The sequence below is a fragment of the Xiphophorus couchianus genome, chromosome 1 (genome assembly GCF_001444195.1).
Source record: "Xiphophorus couchianus chromosome 1, X_couchianus-1.0, whole genome shotgun sequence".
Lineage (NCBI taxonomy): Eukaryota > Metazoa > Chordata > Actinopteri > Cyprinodontiformes > Poeciliidae > Xiphophorus > Xiphophorus couchianus.
Genome location: NC_040228.1, coordinates 21046751 through 21065964, shown reverse-complemented (window position 1 = coordinate 21065964; position 19214 = coordinate 21046751). Strand labels below are relative to the sequence as shown.

The 19214-nt window shown below is 37.1% G+C and overlaps 1 protein-coding gene across 1 annotated transcript in view; it reads right to left on the bottom strand.

The window, feature by feature from the left end:
* Positions 1-989: 989 nt before the first annotated feature.
* bmp7b (bone morphogenetic protein 7b) overlaps positions 990-19214 on the bottom strand; it is a 32156-nt gene continuing 13931 nt past the window's right edge. Inside the window, exons 2-7 of the mRNA XM_028015641.1 lie at positions 10730-10922; positions 8780-8928; positions 5710-5913; positions 3600-3676; positions 3066-3176; positions 990-2863 (exon numbers count right to left, since the gene is read on the bottom strand). Coding sequence (XP_027871442.1) covers positions 2714-2863; positions 3066-3176; positions 3600-3676; positions 5710-5913; positions 8780-8928; positions 10730-10922 — 884 coding nt within the window. The 3' untranslated portion in view covers positions 990-2713. The remainder of the gene's footprint in view (positions 2864-3065; positions 3177-3599; positions 3677-5709; positions 5914-8779; positions 8929-10729; positions 10923-19214) is intronic.

Below are 19214 nucleotides of genomic sequence, written 5' to 3'. Positions count from 1 at the left end.
GAAACCAATGGACTACAGTAGTAGAAGTATAGTCAGCTATTGGAACTAGAATTCACAAAGAGTCACTATTATGAAACAACAGCAGATTAGAAGAATGTTGCCTGGCTTAATAATTCTCAGTTTCAGATGCAACAGTTCCTTTTGTATTAAATGTGTTTGCTTGTTATTTTAGCCATTTTTACTTTTTTTCTTTGCACAAATAGGTTTGTCAAAAGCTTCATTCAACCTAATGGCCAAATAACTATCTAGATCTCCATATTCTGAGCTTAACTGCTGGAGCTGGAGACTGTGTCCACTTCTTTCTTCTTACACTAATACTTGAAGTCTGTGTTTCATCAGTAATTTTTGCAACTTTGAAGCACATCTTTAAAAATGAATGAAATTTTAAGAAGTTACAAGTTCAGAGTATAATTTGTGGAAGTTATTAGCCTGGCCATATGCAGTTCTGCTCAATTCAAATCTCACTTCACAGGGCTTTCTCCCATTCACTTGGATTTCTCCTGTAGAATATCTACTGGGCAAATCAGCAAACCAAAGGGAAAGTTGAGAACAATGTCATTTTTGTACGCATTTCTAAAAATTTTTTATTGGATTCTGCCTCAAGTGGACGACGTGAACAAAGCCGGTCAGTCCGTGTTGTTCCACTCAGCACTTCTCTATTCACAGTGAGGGATGGTTGTTTACACCGCAAAAAATTTCTGGTAAGTTTCATAGCATCAAACGGGAACATTACAGATGCCACAAAAGTTAGTGATTGGATAAAGTTTTAAACTTCAAAGAGTCCATGCCTCAAGGAAGCGATCATTTCTCAATAGCTTCCAGATCTTCTGTACAAAGTAAATAGTGAAGAATGGTTTCTCCCAGGGTCAACATATTTGCCCTTTATATTTGTCACGTGAAACAATATGTCACTAATCAGTTTTGTTGCCTTTGTCCAATTTTATTGTGACAGTTCAGCAGTAAAACATAGTTGAAAAATTGGAGCCCACTTTGGAAGAGCTTAGCCTGCTCTCAATAAATAGGTGTTTATTTTTAAATACAACAGATTGTATTACAGCAGAGAAGTGCAAACCTGAAAACGTCGAGCACACAGAAAAAGATGCTTGAAACAGCTATTTGTATTTCTAAAAATGTTCCTAATAAATGAGGCAATGCTTATGTCCAAAAATAATACAGCATTTTATACAGGAAAATAAAATAAACAAATCCAAATTGCAATGCAGGAAATAAATACACTTGCTTTTTGTTTTTTTTTTGTTGTTTTTTTGAAAAAAAAAACCCCACAATATTTACACAGTATTGTACATTGAGGGAATAAAGAGTCCTCTATCCTCCTCTATCAGCCACATATTCAAATATATGGTAAACATAATAAACTACAATGGTTATCATAATCATTAAGATAACACATGGTTGACGGCGAATAAACGATTATACAGTACAGTCTATGCTTTATGTGTCTTGTACACAGTAGAAAGCACAAACATGATTGTGTTTGTATGTTGAGGTGCATTTTGTGGAAAGAAGTTATATAAGAAAATGTTCACCTTCAAATAAAGTAAGTAATTTATTCTTGTTAGCCTCAAACCTAAAAATGGCGTTCATGTTTTTTGAGAATGTTCATTCAGCTGTTTTATAAGAACAAAAAAAAAACAAAAAAAGAAAGATCACATATATAAATAAAATAGAAATCTGATAATCTGAAAAGGTTAGGTACAATGGTTTGATTAATTATTTTTAAGATAAAGTTTTACAACTCATGGCATTGTCAACAATTAGACAAAAATGATACAACTCTAATACAAGTACCCCACATGTTCAAATATGAACCTGTAGCATCAAATTCTTGCAGACCATAGCAAGTTGTAGCATCTTGGCAGCAAGCAAAGACAAAAAAACAAATAAATTGTGAAGGTTTGAAAGGTGGACTTGCTCTCTGTCCCTCTCTTCTGTTGTCTATATTGTATCTTGTTTGGAGAATCACAAAGGAGGACATTAGTTTGCTGTTTCATCTCCGTGGCTTGTTAAGACTTTATCTTGTGGCAATAAAAATAAACTGAGTACAAATAGATTTTTAAATTAAAAAAGTTCTATGTTGATAGAGCGGGTTGTGTGCAGTTTATAACAGAATACAGAAGAGAACTGCAGAGTGATACAGCAGACAAATATACTGCCTTTAACAGTTTCAGATTAAAACAGCTAAAGAAAAGGAGGTGGTGAGAAGAGGTGATCTGCAAATTTCTTCACAAAAAGTTTAATTGATTAATACCATTGATTTTCATCAGTTAAAATCAGTAAACAACAAATAATATCTATTTATTTGTTATTTAAGTAGTGATCATAATTTCATATTTGTTTAGTTTATTTAAAAAAATAAATAGCTGAATGAACATCTTCCACTCTGAGGTCATACTCAATTTTTTAAGTTGAATTTGTTTTGTAAATATTTGCTCCATTTCTTACTTAAGGTCTTTCGCATTTGCTGCTTAAAATGACAGCATAGCCAGGAATTACATGTTTATTTTTATTTTAAACAGACTTGGAGTTGAATTGCCCCTTTAAATAGAGTGAAATTCATGTTTGGCCATACAATAATGTGTCTACATGAAATGCACAAGTTACACTGCAATCCTGCAGCATTTTAAATGAGCTCCCTGTCGATTCTCCTCTCATCATGTGCGTATGCGCGTGTCCCTGCGAAGATGCTGGTGGTTCAGTGACAGCCACAAGCTCTGACTACCATGTTGCGGTACTTCTTCAGGATCACATTGGAGCTGTCGTCAAAGTAGAGCACAGAAATGGCATGGAGCTGTGTCGGTGCACAGCAAGGTTTGGGAACCGACTCAGGATTAACAAAATGAACCTAGAAGGGAGAGGAAGAGGAGGAGGAGGTAAGTAATGACAACATTTCTTACACATAAATCCCAGCTTTTCATGATTAATGCCCCAGAAAATCTGAGCCTGCAATGTTTGTGTCCCAAACCTTGCACGGCCAAATAAGTGATGAGAGATCTAAGGCAGCACATGTCTGTTGCATTTTCTTCCATGGTTTTACAGCTACTCACAAGTGTTTGTACAATGGCGTGGTTTGTGGCGTTCATGTAGGAGTTCAGTGGGAAGGCACACTCTCCCTCGCAGTAATATGCAGCATACCCTTCAGGAGCAATGATCCAGTCCTAAGAGAAAATGACAGGAGAAGTCCAGACAGACTTATTGGTTTTCTTGTCCTTTTGTTAAGCATTGGAAACTGACTCAGAGAACTTGTGACACAGTTTTTTATAGATGTTAATTTCTAGAGGTCATGAAAATACCTAGATGGGAAATGCAAGCATAACATAACATAACATAACATAACATAACATAACATTGTTAACTTTAAAAAAGTAACAAAAATGACTTCCCAAACCTGCCCAAAAAAGAAAGGCTAAGATTAAACCCCAGATGCGCGTTTGTTCGCTGAGTGAGTTCCTCATGTTTCCAAAAAGAAACAAAAAAATGATTTAATCTAGTCACATTTTTATATTTTAGGCCAGTAAAATGCTGGACTTTGTGCCAATTTCTACAGTTCCAAGTAATCTTGGTGAGTATTGTTTTTATACCTGCCATCCTAAGTCACGGAAACTGACGTAGAGCTCATGCTTCTTGCACGCCTGCTTCTGATCAGTGCTGCTGTTTTCTAGGGACATAACAAAGACAAAAACAGAGAATACACATTAGTGTGTTCAGTATAAAAATACAGATCTATAGTCCCTCACAAACTTCTTCAAGCCCACTGGAGGTTTTCAATATTTATCACATGACTATCAACAACAGTTGAGATTTTATCTATTAGACAAACTCAAAAAGAAGATAGTTTGAATTGGAAGAAAAATTACATAAGGTTGTCAAAATTTAAAAATAAAGTGGGGCATGCATTTTCTGTTCAGCACCTGAATACACATACTTGCTGAATTGTAGATACTGAATATTAACAGACTGAAAAATCCTCCAATTTTTTTTTTGCAAAATAGCTGAAGCTCAGTCAGATTTAATGGAAGATGTCCTTAGACATACATTTTCAGGTAATGCCATGCATTGTTAACAATTTATTCATAATCGATGCCTATTTTTAACTCTTCCAGAACTTTGTCATTGGCCTGTCTGTTGTGTTCCTTGGTTTACATGTTTATTGTCCTATTATAAAACTTTTGAGGCTTTCACAGAATTACTGGCTCTATCCTGAAATTAACCTCCACAGAGTTAGACTCTGTGACTTCGGTTGCATTTTGTTCACCAGATTTTAAGAAAAATATATGCAACATATTTAAGATTTTTTTTCTTAACTTTTGGAAACCATGTATTATTTTCCTTCAGTTAGTGGTTGCAACTTGACAAAATGTGAAACAGTTGAAAGGGTATGAAAACCTTTACAAGTCTCTGTAAATGTAGCAAGTGCTTGAAAATATACCTGTTCAAGCCAATAGCTGGGAAATTACCTCAATATGTAGCATCATTTTAGTATCATCATTTAACTAGTTTAAATAAATGGGCCACCATGCTTGGAGGTCAGTCTGCTGGGCTTCAAGTTTCCATTAGATGAAACAGATGTGCACACAACAGATCTCAGCCAGATTTACAACGGAAGACTTTTCATTTTCGCTCCTTTCTTCACTGGTTTTAGCATTCCTTTTTTTTAACAACACAGAAAAAAGAAGAGCCTGTTTTCTATCCATAAGTATCATTCTCCTCTTCTGGTGACCGGTGAGGCTCTGTGGTGCATTAGCTCTTGAAAGGGGCTCATGTTGGAAATGATTATGAGCGACTGGTTCTCATCATCCCGCTAAAGACCACTGGTATCCAAAGTTCCAAACAGACCCATTTGGCCCATGTGTCCAGGGCCTGGTTGCCCCACAGCGCACTGCAGATGTGTTCCGCCATAAAAGCCTGTGCTGCCTTACCTCCAAGCGGGAAACTTGGCCCCAACCGCTCTGTAATGCTCGAGTAAATAAACAAAGACAGCAGAGCACTATTTGAAGCTTTACAGTCTAATGTTTCAGGACTTCACATAAACACAGCACACTCACACCCTCAAAACAAAGGTCTTTAATGTGTCTCAAATGCTGAAACCTTTCAGTGTCCTTTTTGAAAATGTTGTAAGTCTGTATGCTGTGAGTACACACGCAGAACCAGGAAACTATTAAATAAGTGCCCTTTACTTTGTTCCTTCAGTGGGAACAGATCCATACAGTGCCTTGCGGAAGCATTTTTACCCCTTGAAACATTCTTAATCCCATGTTATAATCACAAACAGCACTTTGTTGCATTGGGATTTTTTTGTGACAACTAGTAGTGCATAAATGTGAAGTGGAAGGAAGTTTCTTAAGGCTTGGATTGTTTTTACATAAACACATCCACACAAAAAGGATTTTTACTGTTCCCCTTCAACTCTGATGCCTCTAAATATAATACAATGTAACCACCTGCTTTCATAAGTCAGAGGTGTTCAGAAAAAAAAACTGAGGTTTATTATAGAACATTAGCAAACAAATACGATTATTTAGACCTTGAAAAAGAGCAGAAAAACATTTTGAGCTTTGAACATCTCAATAAGCACTCTTTGTTCCATCATGTGAAAATGGAAAGAGTATGGACACTGTAATGGACATGCATATTTCAGAACATGAATTTGCATGATAGTCTACATAATGAACACACACTTTCTGTGTTTACCTGCAACATTGGCCACTCTGAGAGCCTCTTGGCTCCTTGCTCCTTTGGACCGGTTGGGGTTGCGTTGTTTGCCCCCTCCTGAAGCTGAGCGGATGCTTCGCAGGTGCACTTCAGTTGCTTTGAAAAAGGCCACCATGAAGGGCTGTTTGCTCTGAGGTCCAGTGCGACCAATTAGCCCAGCCACACGAGGATTGATACTCTCTCCTGTTTGGGCGACAAAATACAACAATGCTACACGTGTCAACATATCATCTTATTTGGAAAAGTTTAATGTTTAAGCTTCTAAAATCAAGTAACTGCTGTGCGTATAGTTTATCTCCTGTGTGATCCTTTCCTAAATGAAACTGCTTTGGATGGTTTTACAAGCGAGATTCTCTTTTTGTGAATTCCTTTCCCTTTTTTCCGCCCTCATCCCTTCTCTAAATTCTCTTCAGTCACTGCTGGCGACAGAAGGTCTTATGCACTTGTTTGTACACGCTCCCCTATAAAGCTTCCTACCCAGTCTAACCTACAATCACGCGCAGATGAATCCGACGTGCCCAGCCCACTCTTTGCACAACCTGAAAGCAGTATCGTGTCTGTTTTCCTCATCTAACATGTAACATCCTGTCATCCCTACCAAAGATATCGTTTTGTACATTGTCTTGCACTGAATGCTGTTTGTTGAGAAAGTTTTCTGGAGGCAAAATATTTGTGCCTCCAGATAACTAATGCCTACTAAGATAACACGGGGTATTTTTCCGCATGCCTGCTAATGATGCTGAGGGTATGACCGATGATGACGTTGATGAATGATGAGGTGATGACAGATGAAAGGCACCGACTGATATATCTCCTCTGTGTACGCACAGACAACTCAGCTGAGTTGTGTTGTAATGCTAACCCTCATGTTTGTTGGACTGCGCTACGATGGATTCAGCTCACTTGGGCTTGTTAGGCTTACACTTGAACACAGCTGGAGCTCTTAGAAATGTTTATTCAGAGCACATTTTATGGTCTACTAAGTAGAAACTGGTTACCACTCTCACTTAATAAGATAAATAGTTTAGGGCAAACATATTTAGGCGCTGTTTCTCTTAGCGCTGTTTACAAGAACATTCAAGTAACAGTAAAATTCTGGCCTCAATTTAACTGAACATGAGATTTTTTTTAATCTGCACTGACTGCCATGGACATACACAATATTTCCTTATCCTTTTCATTTAAGCTACGTAACCCCTTTCCTCTATGTATGCTCTGTCTCAGCCTCACAAAGCAAATAGCATTGCCAATGAAAACATGTCAATTAACTAAAGAATGTGTGAGTACATCCCAGACCTCACAATATAAATATAGCATTACAAAAAGAACTTTTTTTTGTAATGCCTCTGGAAGGAGGCATTCAAAAAATGCCTCCTTCCAGATTTCTTCTGAAGTTGATTTCTTTGTCATATACTGATGTTTCAGATCTGCTCATTTTAATCTCAGGTAAGATTAATAATAATCTCAGACAATAAGGAAACAAGTTTAACAAGAACAAGAATTGATGAGGAATATAAATGCTTTTAATGCACAGCTACAGTCACAATGGCTGATATTCTATTTCCTACATTTTAATCACATTCTCTTTAAAATGAGTCATGGTTCAGTGTAAAAATCCTTGTGAAAGACTTGATGAGACACTGTAGAGCTTTTATTGGTCTTCCTGAGAATGCCTGCAAGTTGGCAGAGTTGGTAGTACTCTTGTCTTGTCACAAGAAGTTCCTGGGTTCAAATCCAGATCTTTCTGTCTTCTATAATCCAATAAAAGTTACTGTGAGATTAACAGGTCTCTCTAAAATTGCTCTTAGGTATGACTCTGTGTGAATGGTTGTTTGTTCTGTGTGTCTCTTTGTTGTCCTTTGATAGACAGGCTGCGTGTCCAGGGTGAGGACTGGAGAGATGTGATTGCTAGCTGAAGATATGTAACCAGCAACCAAGAAAAAGTGGGTAAAGATGGAGGATGGACTGGTGGATGAACTGATTATGGTGTACCTGTGTTTTCTTACATAAACAACTGTTTCATTTTCATTTCATTTAGAGAGTTCATATCCCGAGGTGCCTCAACCTCCTGCTCTTCTTCAGCTTTTCCTCATCCAGAAAACAGACAAACCTTTTGCATTCCAGCAATCAACTGACTCACCATTGAAGCCTCTCTGAGTAATTTTATTGTCCGGTCTGCTTTGCTCCTGTCATGTCTTCTGTTAGGGCCTGGTCTCTGCCAACTTTTCTTGAGTTTGTTGATTTTTTCTGTGTTTCGTTTCACATAACACATCCTCTTTGTTGCTGCAAGTTTTGTGTTTGCTTATTTCATGAAAGGCTCATTCATTCCGCTTTGCATGCCTGGCATTTGTTTTTTTGCTTCGATCTGAATTTGGGTCCCAAAGATAAAAGCCAAATCATGAGTTTTCTTAGCTGCTTTTAAAAATATGTTATTCTATTGTCAATGAAGCCCACAGTGCTTAAAAAAATTGAAATAAAAAATAAATGAAGATAAGTGAGGATAACTAGTTAAACAATAACAAAATAGATTTTTTTTTTTTTTATGTAATTTACAATTCCACACTTGTAAATGTTTGGTGACACCAAAAGACAATTTATAAGACACAACAATACTGTATGAAGCACTTTTCAAAACAACAAGAAAGAATAAACAGAGAAAAGAAAAACAGCTGAACATGAAAAAAAAACATCGGAAAACCAAAACCACCATCACAGTTCATCAAAAGCAGTTTGTTTTTGTTCATAAATGTTTCAAAAATGTGTCTTGATTCCAAACTTTTTCATGTTAACGAATACAGTAGATTATTAAAAGATGTCTCTGTGCAGCTTACTGCTCTTTATAATAGTTCAGAGCCAACCGCAGCGATCATGCTCAATTGTCTGCAAAGGTGTGAAACTCTAAACAGATGTTTCCTGTCTAAATCTGCCAGCAGATATTTTATGATTTTATTTCTCCTATACCTTTTTCTTTTTCTTTTGTTTTTTTTAACATGTCACTGTGCAAAAATCACATTATGTAACAGATTTACCTGACATGAATGTCTCTTACCGTTTGCGGTCTCCAGGGCCAGCTGCAGACCGAGGTTTCTGCTGGGGTTCAGCACCCAGTGGTTACTGGTGGCTGTAATGTCAAATACCAACCAACCCTCCTCTGCTGCCCAGATCACTCTGGAATCTAGCAGAAAGAGATCTGATTCCCTGAAGGGAAACAGAAAAAATAAAGTTAGAAGTTAGATATCTGGAAAGAAATTGTAACTGAGTGATTGACTGAAGCAACAAGTCATGGAATGTACAGAGTGAGAGGACTGTACTAGTGTGACAAAGAGAGTGATGGTGGGAGGTGAGGAGGGCTCCAGATGGTGAGGCCCAGGGGAGCACTTCATTTTCTTAATTGACAATAATAGCTTTATAAACGGGCGGTCCTTTCATATGGTACACACAGTCCATCACAGAGTGGAATTCAGTGGGCGAACCAGAAAGCATACAGGGAAGAAAAGGAGAAACAAAAAAACACAGCTGTGAAAAAGGAACAAAAAAAAACAAACTGTGAAAAAAGTAGAAAAAGAAATAGGGCATATCAAAGTTGATGCTATTGTCAAACTTTGTGGTTTCTAATCTTTCACCATTTGAGAGCAAAAATCCCTTGTTCTTCATTTGGGCATTCATGCATCCTGACCTATTTTCTGACTGAGCAGATAGTGTGTCACAGAGTCCTGCTCCATTCATGTACACAAGCCATTCCCTGGCAGAGGAATAAATGACTGTGTTGTTCCCTCCAGACAAACGAAAGGCCCAAGCAGCTGAGTTATACACCTTCTGGCAAAGCCTTAGTTCAGAAATTCAGAAATGTTTTGTGTAAAACTCTGCCAAAACTCAAAGCTTTGATACCTTAATTTTAATTAAATGATTTATTTTGTAGATGTTGCATTATGTGAATTTTGCAAATATTATATTCACTGAAACCTCAAGAGGAAAGTCATTTAAGTCAATTGTAACACAAAATTAAATGTTTGAAAAATTAAACAGTCTTTTTTTTATATCCTTGAAAATAGCCAACAACTAAGACTGCAATGGTCTAAAGTTACAGAGGAAGACCTAAATAACTACACAGTAATGAAATTGGGGTCGTTAATTTATAACTTTTATTACTATTAGCTGTGAAATCCACCAAGCTGTTCATCCTTCCCAACAAAGCAATTTCTTCCTTTTTGACTGGTATTATTTCCAAAGATTAGAGTTTGGAAAACCTTTACGATGACGCTATTATGTTTTCTAATAATATAAATGCTGTAATAACTATGCTTCACTAGAAGGTGGCCACGATATCAACATTAACTACACCAAAATGTAAAAGAATGAGATCCAGGTTAAAGCAGTGCAACACTTAAATATTTCCTAGAATGATGGTAGCTCATGTTTTCTTTGCCACAGTTGATTCTCTCCTCACTCATTTATTTCACCCGTTTCAATTTCAATTGTGAAACAGTTAGGAAAATGTGAGGACATGATGAAAAAAAATTAAGGGAGCTTCACTGTGGTGGTTTTCAGCGAAGAAAGCTAGAGAAAGCCCTTGTAAAAAGTAACTCTTTATGTAATTGTCTCTACAGTTTACATGCAGCACAATTTTTTATTTTTTTTGCACGATCTGAAGTTAAATCACACTAAAGTTCTCCTCTTTTAGGTTAGTTAGATTTAACACAATTATTTCTATTTGCCAAATGAAACTTAGTGAGAATTTCTTTTTAGCAATGTTTGGGCAAAAATATACGTAATTGAAAGTCTCACACGCTCTTTTTGGAAATCTAAAGCATTATAATACATCCATTATCCTGGATGTATGGTATGGACAAGCATATTTTGCGGGTAAGGTCAACTCACCTTACCCGAAGGTAAAATTGTTAACTGATTGTGAAAAAATAAAAGCTAAAACATTGTTCAAGAAACAGACATCTAAAATCCTGGACATCATTTCACCACAAAACCACACAATGGAGCTCACTTGTCAGAATGTTCCTCCAACACCTGGTAGACGCTGATGCGGAAGGTCTCATTATCGTAGCTTTCATGGATGAAGTCTTTGAAAATACGAAACTCGGCAGCGGTGACGGCTTCACCCTCTGGGATTCGTGACAGATCGAATCTGAACTCTCGATGATGCCGCCGCACAGGTAGAAATTCCTTATCATGTTCCACTGCAAAAAAGCACAGAAACAAAAATAAGACAGCATTCCCAAATCAGACCAACTGGAGTTGTCCGTTGTGAGGTATGAAACAACCAAAGCTTATGTGGGTTTAGACGAGAGGTATAATATTTTGTATTAAAATTAATTGTTGTTTTCCAAACTTAGTAAGGACCTGATATAAGATGCCGGACTCTGAGTCAGTGCCAGATTTGACAAATTGATAGATATGTACGTTGGCTGATGACAGAAACATTCGTGAAGCGTTGCATTAAAAGCAACGCATCTGGCGAACACTGAACCATGATAGAGAGATGCAAGCAGATTCTGACAGTTTTATGAGCCGCTTTTTCCCCTTTCTTTTTACTTCTTTCACAGAGCCCCAGAGAGCCATCCGGTCTGCCCTTCATCTGGTTCTCATGAGTTGGGGGCTCCATATTTGCTGTACCCCATCCCCACTGCCTCGTCATTCCTATTGCCATATCGCTGCTTTCCAGTCCATCCTGCGCCACCAGGAAGCCCCCTCCCTTACCTTTGTTCCTCTTAAGTCACAGCAGGACATTCCCAGGGTGAAAAATGTTTGCCTATAGAGAATCATTTAGGAGTTTATCAATTTCTCTTCGTATAACTTTCTGTGTAATGATAAATCTCATCTGGGATTCACATTCAGGTTATTTTAATTTAAATTTTGTTTTCTCAACAACTCAGCAAAACTTTGAATGTCAATAGCTAAATATTTTTGCAGTGTTTGATAAACTAGAATCATAATCACATAAAGAAACAGTTACATAGAAAGATCAATACTTCCTTTTGCTGTACTTTCTTGTTTTAACATGCAAATGTAATAAAACTCGGCAGTAATTCTTCATAAAGTTTGTATGGCATGTGAGAACAGTGGTACTCTTAGTCTAGAAATGTTTTGGCATGTCCAAAAAATTTATAGAAATCTTGGTTATCTCATTTTATTTCCTTTTTCCAGTCCCTTGTTTGCCAGCACTTGTATTTTATGACATTTTGGATTACTATGAACAGGCCCAACTCAGTGCACCAATTGAGTGCAGAAGCAGTGGTTTTTCACCTGGTCTGTTTTTATATTGCTGAGTCATGAATTCATTAAGGAAAGTAAATGTGCTGTATTGGATGTTCTGGGTTTTTTTGTGACCTCTTTGATGAGTCAGTTGCCCATCCTCTCTGAGTAATTTTGATAGGCCGGCCTCTCCTGGAAGGGTTACCACTGTTCCATCTTTTCTCAATTTGTGGATAATGGCTCTCTTTGTGGTTTGCTAGAACCTAAATAATTAGAAATGGCTAGACTGAAAGATGTAAATTGGGCTGCTCTTCATCTGTTCTTCAATTTATTTAGTCTACCGTACTTCATATTGCCAGCAGTGTAAGATTTAGTCAAATGTTGGAAAGAGGACTCAGGACTTCAGGCTTCAGCTGGTGGTGTGATCTTATTGTTCTTTCCACAGAAAGTAAATGCATATGATTTTGTCTAAGTAAGAAAAAATTTAAAAACCAAAACTCTGTGGGAAAGATAACTTCCACTCTCTTCAAAGTAATACAACTGAACCTATAACAAGATTTAGAAGACGACGGTGGACGCCAGGCTATGGAGCCCCAGCACTCTGTGCCAGCTGATACCAACCATTAGTTGAAATTCAATCACAACACCAAGTTAGAAATAATCAAAAACACACTCTTTAAAAGACTCTTTAAGAAGCTCACACCCTTTCAGAAATTACCCCTTTAGCACATCATCACACGCAATGCTCCTTCATGATGTCGTTTACAACTGTTCTTAGGACTAAAAAGTAGTTTGAAACTTTTTATCAAACTACTTTTGATAAAAAGTAGTTTTACTTTTATATAAAAAAAACTACTTTTTTAATAAAAAAGTAGTTTTTTCTATAAAAAAAACCCTACTTTTTTTTACTACTATCAAAAAAAACTACAGAGGCACAGTTCCTCTGCCTCTGCCTTAGCAGAGGCACGGTTCCACCAGGTCTTTGGTAATTGCTGCTGCCGCTCGTCTGGAGGAGTTGTGAGGGGAGGGAGGTAGAGTCAGCTAGGGACTGAAGCTCCAAGGGAGAACTTTGGGTAAATAGACAGAGTTTTGTATGAAGTGCTCCCATGGCAACCATTTGGGGATGCTATGGGAGATTCAAGGATTTCTCAAACATGTATAAATGAACCAAATCACCACTCCAGGTTCATTTTTGAGGTGGGTAAAGAGTGCTATGAAGATAAGATGGAAACAACAGTATCTGGTAATTCTCCCGCTAAGACCAAGATACCAAAAACCACTACATTCACCATAAAGTACAACACAAACCAGCTGGATATAACAAATCTGTTCAATCATTGGTGTTTTTTTATTTTTTCTTGTCCGTAAGGATGTAATTTAATGCAGTGACAGCTTAGGTTACCCCACAATATGCTAGTCTTATTTAACCATCCCACAGTCTTAGCACAACACTCAGTGGGAACCGAGTGTTCCCGCTGTCGGTGACCATGGGATGGGACAATCCCATCCCATGTTTATGAAACACAAATAAAAAACATTGTAAAAGCGCACTCAGTAGGTAAATAACTTGTTGGGTCTAGATAAACATCCACCCATCTCTTAAGACCATGGGATGGTTAAGTACATTTTTATTCTAAAGGTCTCTCAGTAGTCAGGCAGGGGTTATGTGGTTAAAGAGAATTAATTCATATTTCAACAAGGGGAAACTACAATTTCACATAGCTTGGTTTGGATACTTTTGTCCATAAATAAATGAAATCATCTTTTGAAAACTGCTTTCTCTTTGACTGAAATTATAATTTGTTTTTATCTGCTACATTTAAGTTTAAAGGGGAAAAACATTTAATAATCTGTAAGGGGAAATAAATGATAAAATGAGAGAAACAGAAAACCTTTAAAGCAGTTTACACAACTTCATTTGCTGCTCATTTTTAATAAAGTTAAAATGTGCAGCAATGAAACCATGTTGAAACCTTGTTGATATGTACAAGGCTTCATATCAACCCTGTTCTGAATTTCCCATATTCCTGCTCAAATCAATCGCTCCACGACATTCAGGATATTCTTCTAAGTAAAAACATAGAATTTTTGCATGCATGTGGTCTTTCTTTGAGGTGTATAACATTTTCCCCTTGGTGGATTTGAATGAATACATATCATGTTTAAGGCAAGTGATGGGGGAATCACCTACACAACCGAAAAGGCATTTCAGGAAGATCCCAAACTGTAATGGAATATCTCCTTCAGGGTACAGATGTTGGCATTTTTAACTTGAAAGACAAACCCACTGCAGGGAAGTAGACATTAAGGAAACTTCCCCCCACTCACTGCATATTTTACATTTCACTGCTCCATGCCTTCTCATTCTCCATCTGCTCCTGATACTCTTGCCACCTCATGTCTTCCAGTGCAGGTGCACTGCCCTCTGTTTAGAAAGCCAGACCTGTTTTCCAGCTTACTGAGCAGCCTCCCACATTTTTTACAGCGAATTCCTATATTTTTATTTTTCATTTCTGCCCATAAAAACAGCTGGACACTGCTGTAAAACTCACAAAGTAACTGTTTGTCTCATTTCCACCCTTTAATGTATGGATTTTATCAGCACAATTGAAGGACAATAAAGACTCGGCTTGCCATTTCATTCTCCTACAGGCCATTGAGGGAGTATGGCAGTCATTAGATGAGAGGAAGAGGCAAGGTTAAAGCTAAGTGGGTGCATTTATGATTTCCTGTTGAAGGAAGTGAGTAGCCATCACCCCACCTGTGTCACACACACCAAAAATCTGGCGAACACACCCTATGATGCCATGTGAGCTCCTTGCTCTGAGTCGTGCACATTTAATTCAGCTGCATCTCTTCCAGTCACAAACTCTCAGCGTCTGTAAAGTGACGGGTCCTGTGCGTCACCGTACACAAACACAATCATTATGGCTTTCTGTAATCCATAATTAGAGACACGACAACAGACACATGCAAAGAGAAAAGCGAGCTTACACAGTGAGCTGGCCACACACGTGCAAATCAGCAAACTCAGACATAGTGAGATGGCAAAGTCTGCTCCATCCTCCTAGAGTTTATCATGCTCCTGGTAACCATGAGGGGGACTGCTGAAAGAGCTCTGTGTTAATCTCCATTCATGGTTAGAGCTTCCTTTCAGTAATTCTGCTTACTTGAAAATTATCATTGGGACCTAAAATGCTAATATCCTCACTGTCCAAAGTGGGATTTTTCTCTCCTCTTTTTCTCAAATGAGAAAATGAAGACTTTGTTTAACTTATAAAATGTCACGTGCATTCAAGTTTTCTATGAGAATGAGTTAACTTTATTTTTCAAAGTTTGTTTTTTTTTCAAGAAAAAATTGACTTGTTTCTGTATTAATTGTGCAAGCTTTAAGCCAAACGAACAAGTAAAAAATAATGATTTTGGAACATTATTTTCAGGTGTTTGATATGTTTTGATAATTTCTTTGATGTTTGTTTAAGTTTGAAAGGTCTTGCCATATTGAGTTAATTTATCTGTCTATTATTGTTAGTAAGGTATTGCCATACAGGCTCATTTCTTTAGGTTTCTTACTTATTTTTGTGTTGTGTTTTCTGTGTATTTTAGTTTATAGTCTAAGATTAATGTTAGACTTTTTTCCACAGTAGATGTGTAGTTTTCTATGTGTCTAGTTAACATCAATTTGTGTTAATTATACCATTCCTCTGCCTCCCTGTTTTTCTGTCCTCTGCAGCTGTTCCAAATCACCTGCTTAACTCATTTGCATTCATTGCCATTCTCCAGCCTTTCCTCTGTACCGTTACGCTGCCAGTGCTCCATATAATATGCTTCCTGTGAGTTTTCTACTTATTTTATAATTAAATTAGTGTGCTCTTTTCCATAGTTAGTTTCTGCACTTAAAGTATTACAGATCTATGACATTAGATACATACATTTTTACCATTAAGTACCTAAATTTGTATATAATTGAAACAGTAACACCCATATTGTCCACTATGTTTTCCAGGGCAGTTTTGGATCAGGTGTTAAAGTTTTGACATTTACAAACAATTCAAATCAACTAATATGTTCTTAAAAAACAAAAAAATTAAATGTTAAAAATGAAAAAAAGAAAAGTATTTTTCTGTTTTTTTATTTTACTGTATATCACATAGCTGCACACAAGAGCTTCTCTTTTGCTGGGTGAGATGGAGAACAGACTCGAAGGATTCATTTGGAGCTTATTTGATAACAAAATATTACCAACTGCTCTGTCTACACAACCTTGTAGAGTCTTAGGGGCACAGAGGGACATGCTTCAACTGAAGTGAGCAACTGGTGATTCAAAAAAATCAGATAACATCTGAATGTATTTTTTTCTGATGGCAAAAAAACTGCAAAGCAAAGCACAATATTTGTCTAAAGATATCTAGTTGTAGTCTTGGGCAAGAAAAAAGTGCATCTTTACCTAAAAACAACAGACTTTAAAAATCCACACCTGTTAAGTGTATTCATAATCATTGTCTGATGGGACTTTAACCTCTGAATGAATCTGATCCAAATCTTATCCTGTCATTCCTGCCAGGTATATTTTCCCAGATAAAATGAGTTACCTCAGGGTAGCTTCTGAAAGAGAAATAAATCTATAAGTAAGCCAGACTTTAAAAGAGCTTTTTGAAGTAATGGATTTCCAAGATCTGATTTCCTTCCTTCAAACAGCCAATAATCCTGTCTAAAAGATGTGTAAAAGTAAAAATGTTGTGTGAGTAAAAATAAAAGATAAAGTCAGGACTTGAGGTAGCTTGTTATTAGGTATGTGCCAACATGAGATATAATAACCTAAAGCAAAAATAAAGTAGTTTCTCTCTATCACTATATTAACAAAGATGTATAAAGGTTGCATATAAGTTTATATGATTGCTTTTACTGTTTTTTCTTAAATAGTGCAAACATAATGTAAATGGTGGGAGGCGCTCCTTTTGTTTGATGTTCTTCACCAAAAACATTTCCAGCTGTCCACTTTGTCTTTGTTGTAAGTATTTCAGCCAGCTGACAGGTAGGTGAAGGGGAGTCATCAGAATATGAGGTTAACAACCTACTGACACCTACTTATACCTTATTATTATGAGTTTCATTCTCATTTCGTCAACACACCTTCAGTTTAGTTTAAAAACTTATTAATGATTAGACAGAGATAGTACCCATATTTTTTTCTACATACTTTAAATTAAAGGCATCCAATAAAGATTTTATTACTTTGTTTAAGATTAAATATCTACTGATATTTCCTGCAGCAGATTTGTGCATTACACATCACAAGTTTAAATCATGAATGCTTTCTTGTTCTTATATATTCACTTGCTCGGTAGCTCTCTGTGTCTATTTTCTGTAAATGGTAAAGCAAATGGTACTGCATTATAAAATCATATCCCCTTTAACATTTCAGTTAAAGTTGTCTCCAAAGGTAAATCAGCTGAAATGTGGGTCTGACTCTTTGTTACCCTTTCTCTGTTCTGGTGATTTATTCACTTTGCTGCAAACGCATCATGATCTGACATGTCTTCCATAGGTTAGGGAAGTTTTACTATTGACAACTTCAAAGAACAAAACTTCAAAAACTCCAAACTATTCCTTTAAGAACAAAGTCCGGCTGATGATAAAGAGGCTGATTTTCTTTTTTTCTGTGTCTACCCTCCTCTCCCCCCTTTCCTTCTTCTTCTTCCCCACATCCTTTCTCCACCTCTCCTGCTATCATGTGAACCTAAGACACTTCTACAACACCTCAGGCTCCGGAGCGACAGCAGACATATCTGACGGCTCACATTAGCACAAGTGTCTGTCGGGCACCCTCACACCCCTCAGTCCTATTTGCACTCTTCCGCTCCTCGCCGGGAGGGGATCTCACCCTCGGCACCCCTCTCACTTTTCTCAACTGTCGACTTAAGCTTTGCTTCCCTCAATTCCGAGAGTTCATTGCCACAACATCACCCTAGAGAGCTACACTAATAAGGACACCTGTTAACTAAAATCCCAAAAGGAGCTGGATCATTCCACAAATTGAGTATGAGGCTTATAAACAGGAGAATATGCCAGGAACTCTGTATTTTTATTCTGTATTTTAAACTGCACTCCCAAAACACGTCAAAGTTTCCACACTCTAAAAGGAGACCAGCAAAGAAAAACAGTAAAAGGAAGGGGCAGACTTTTTTTTATGATGTTTGTCCTATAAACAATAAAGACAGTTCGAACTCCTGGGCTGGATTGAGTACCCACAAAAGGGCGATTAGCACATTAGGAAACATCCTGTTCACTAGCAAGTGCTAATGACATCATACCAGCGTGATGTATTTGCACCATAGGCTGTGACAGATCCGAGGGTCAAGAGAGTTTAATACTATAACTTACTCACACTTAGTGACCATTACCTCCGAGGCTGTTTTCAGAGTGTGTCTGCGTGTACAGTCACTAATGCATGCCTACGAGTCTAACTGGAAGCAAAGAAAGTAACCACAGGAAGAAAAGCCTTTACATTGAAGACCTGCGGTCAGGCCAAACTTTTCCGGCTTTGCTGACCTCTTTACCCTCCTTCTCACAGCAGACATCAAAATTGCTTGCCCTCTACACCCATAAACTCCTGTGCTTGGTTCCACCTCATGCTTCACTGGGCACTCTGGACCACAGATTTATACAGGATATATAAACAACCTGGAGCTCTTAGTAATGCATTTTACTGAAAAAAGAATCTCAAAGTGGTACTTTTTTTCTCATTTACTTCAGCTGTGTTACGGGTTCTTTACTTAAATGAATAGTTTGACTTTTTGCTGAAATTTCACTATCGGATGGGGAGGCAGAGAAGAAAATCAAAACCAGTCTTTTTACTAGTTATACATACATTAACCTAACAATCCTTAAAATAGATAATCTAAACCATTCTGTGGTCATGTGCAGGTACATACTGTAAGTAAAATAGAATATGTGTTCTAATCAGATTAAAAGCACTGTTCGGAAATAACAACTTTAGAGCAGATACTTATCATTATACATTATCCCCACATCTCTGTATTAAAAATGTATTTCTAGTGGTCTGATAAAATACTAATTTCTTGTATCATGTTTTCATTAACTTCACATGGAATGTTATAATTAAGACATAAAAGCTTGAAAACATCCGATTCCAACTAAATTAATTTAAAAACTGTGCTTCACTTTGTGAAATGAGTTGCTTAAATAAATGCGCTTTTGAATAATTAACTTTTTAATTGCACCTTTAAAGGCATTGTCCTTCTAAAGGGTGAACC